Source organism: Theobroma cacao, chromosome 2, assembly GCF_000208745.1.
Source record: "Theobroma cacao cultivar B97-61/B2 chromosome 2, Criollo_cocoa_genome_V2, whole genome shotgun sequence".
In the NCBI taxonomy this organism is placed as follows: domain Eukaryota; kingdom Viridiplantae; phylum Streptophyta; class Magnoliopsida; order Malvales; family Malvaceae; genus Theobroma; species Theobroma cacao.
In genome coordinates, this window is record NC_030851.1 from 9,651,360 (window position 1) to 9,654,345 (window position 2,986).

The window sequence follows — 2,986 nt, forward strand, 5'->3', positions numbered from 1 at the left end:
GAATCAAAGATTTTCAACTTTTGGTGGGGGGAGAACCGATCTTAGTTAGTTTGCTTAAAGAGGGAGAAGAAGTAAAAGAGAAAATAACGATGACAGTGATGCATGAGGAGAAGGGAAATTCAAGACGTTATCCTATATGCAGTTCTAGAATCTGCTTGCGTTCGCATACTCTTATTTTGTAGCAACTAATTTTTACACAATAGTCCATCTATTTTAAGCATTGGTTAGTAATTTAGCCATCATCTAGAGCTTGTGAAAAGTTGACATTGTAAAACAAATGAGTACTTTTAGTTTAACTAAAATTACAGGTGGTGTAATATATGGAATTGATGATATATGACGAATTAATATACTTAATCTGCCTAGAAAAATATTGCTTAGGTTAATTGGTTTGCTGAGCTATCTTCTTTGTTCATAAATCATTTCCGCGTTTTACATGAATTTTTATAACATTAATTAGATCTCTTTATTTTTTGTAAAAAAGTTTACTTAGTATATGACCTCAAAATAGTCGAAAGCTACAAATTAATTGAACCATGGTGCGATTTAGAGCTAATAGGCATCCATATATAATCAATTAGTAGACTTTTCCCAATTTTTTTTTACCTAAAAACAATAGAAGACAAATTAAAAGGAATAGGCTGCATTATACAAGTCCCTTTTTTCACTCAATACATTAACTCCTTTGTCTTCAAAACCCTTTTTCTCAGGCTTGTTGATTAGAAGAAAATGGTAAGGCCCATCACTTTCGTTGAATTTTTTTTGTCCCTTTTTTTTTTTCTGATAGTTAATTTCTGTTGAACTTTGTTGCACCTAATGGAACCATGCATGCGTTATTAGGTACTAGCTTATCTTCAAGAGCTGGTACAGCCTTTAATTCTTATGTTTTCGTAAATGCATCCATTTGCCGCTGATGAAGGTGCTGAATCTAATTAATGGTGATAAAAGAATATTTTTTCTCTTTCTCTTTTTCAATTCGTTCGGGAAATGAGCTTTGATAGTACCAATATAAATATTCGCAAAAAAAGATATATAGTAAATAGTTCTTGTATATATTAATTAATTCTTCATTATTAAGATTTCATATTTTGTTGGTAGATAATAGATACTATTATATATTCCGTAAATTATGGATAATTACTGTATATTGGGAAAAAATAGGAAAGAAAATTTCACTGCAATAGCAGTAGAACAAAAAAAGAAAAAGAAAAAGCACTACAAACCCATAGGCCATTACAAAAAATAAAAATAAAAAACCAAGATCACAAGTAATGATGGTTCATTCAGTTTACAAAACAAGTCCCAAACTCTAAGGCCCTAAGTTGTAATGTATATATTTACATAAAATCATTGATATCCAAACTCTCTGGAATTTCAAACTTCAGCAAGCTGCTGAAGCTTTCTCTCTCATCATCAGTACTACTGCTGTTGATGAATGTAGATGATGAATTCAAAGGAGTTGGACTTGATATCGGAGTTGACCTGACAGAATCAAAGTTAAAATTCTGGCTGCCGTCGAGTGATTGGAAGTTCGAATTTTCAGATAGGAGGGGAACTGTTGAATTTGGGCGACACTGCACATAAATTGGTTGCGAAACAAATGCATTGTTTAAAGTAGAAGATGTCAAATTTTCTTGGGAATTTGGGTAGCTGAAGTTTGTCATATTTGAACAAAACCCTTCCCCGTTGGCCTGCATTTGGCTCAGCGTCGAAGTACAAGGAACATTAGATGTGGTGCAAGTGGAAGCATTTTGAATGGGAATTTGAAGCTGACTTGGTTGTAAAGAAGGAACTAGATTTTGTTGAGAGTCGCAAAGCTGGTTTTGCTGGAGATATTGCAGCAGTATTTCTGGGTTTTCTTGTTTCAATGATAAGAGGGTGTTAGCCAACCTTAGCAGTTCAGGATTTAGGAGAGCTTGTGTACCTAACATGCTTGAGACATTGAGAAGAGATTGGCTGCACAAAGTTGAGCTGAGAATGGAGGAAAGATCAAGAAAATCAAGGCGTGGAGCATGTGTCACAGGATCAATTCCATTTCTAAGAAGCCTTTTCCTGATATGAGTGTTCCAGTAATTTTTGATTTCATTGTCGGTCCTTCCTGGCAAGCGAGCGGCAATAGCCGACCACCTGAAATTGAGAAGAAAAGGGAAAATGCGTAAGGTCCAAGATCATTAATATACAAGAAAAGCATAACCGAACAATATGATATTGACCAGAACAATACGTAATAATTGATAGGTTTCATTAAAACTTGAAATCGATTAAAAGAAAAGCTGTATCCATACTTGTTTCCCAAAATACTGTGTAGTTGGATTATGGTCTCTTCTTCTTCAAACGAAAACCTTCCTCTCTTGATATCAGGTCTAAGGTAGTTTGTCCATCTGAGACGGCAACTCTTTCCACATCTTTGGAGCCCTACACAGTTCAAATAAAAGCACCATCAAAGCCCATATCCTAATGTATATTTAAGTGATAAGTACTATGCAGATATGAGAGAAATAATTATATACCAGCATTCTTAGGAAGGGTACGCCAGTTTCCGGGGCCATGAGTCTGAATATAATTGGTAAGCTTAAGATCTTCATCAGAAGTCCATGGACCTTTCTTGAGGCCATTTTTGTCACAGCAAGGTGTTCTCCCCATTGATTTTCCTTGGAAAAGAGAAACACACAGATGCAGCTGATGACAGTGCAGTTTACGTGAAGGAGTGAGAGAGGGGTAGTTGGAGGCCTGGAAGAGAAGATGGGAAAAAGCGTAAGTGGTGGATCCCAAAGGAAATATGACCTCCATATAAATAGTCGGAAACAAGAAGGGTACCAAGATTGAAGTCAACGGAATTTGGCGCCGGCCTTCTGACACGTACCTCTTTCTCTGCGTATTACATGTGTACGTACATTACACATTTATCCCATTAATTTATGTTGTATATATGCATTTGAAATTAGATATAAATTTAAGTATGGAATGGTAGTAAGTCCATATATAT

The 2,986-nt window shown here is 35.4% G+C and overlaps 1 protein-coding gene across 1 annotated transcript; it reads right to left on the bottom strand.

The window, feature by feature from the left end:
• Nucleotides 1,152-2,746, bottom strand: LOC18608602 (transcription factor MYB122). The gene is made up of 3 exons (XM_018114752.1): nt 2,511-2,746; nt 2,286-2,415; nt 1,152-2,127 (listed from the first exon to the last, which is right to left on the bottom strand). The coding sequence occupies exons 1-3, from the start codon at nt 2,641-2,643 to the stop codon at nt 1,338-1,340; spliced, it is 1,053 nt and encodes a 350-aa protein (XP_017970241.1). The 5' UTR covers nt 2,644-2,746; the 3' UTR covers nt 1,152-1,337.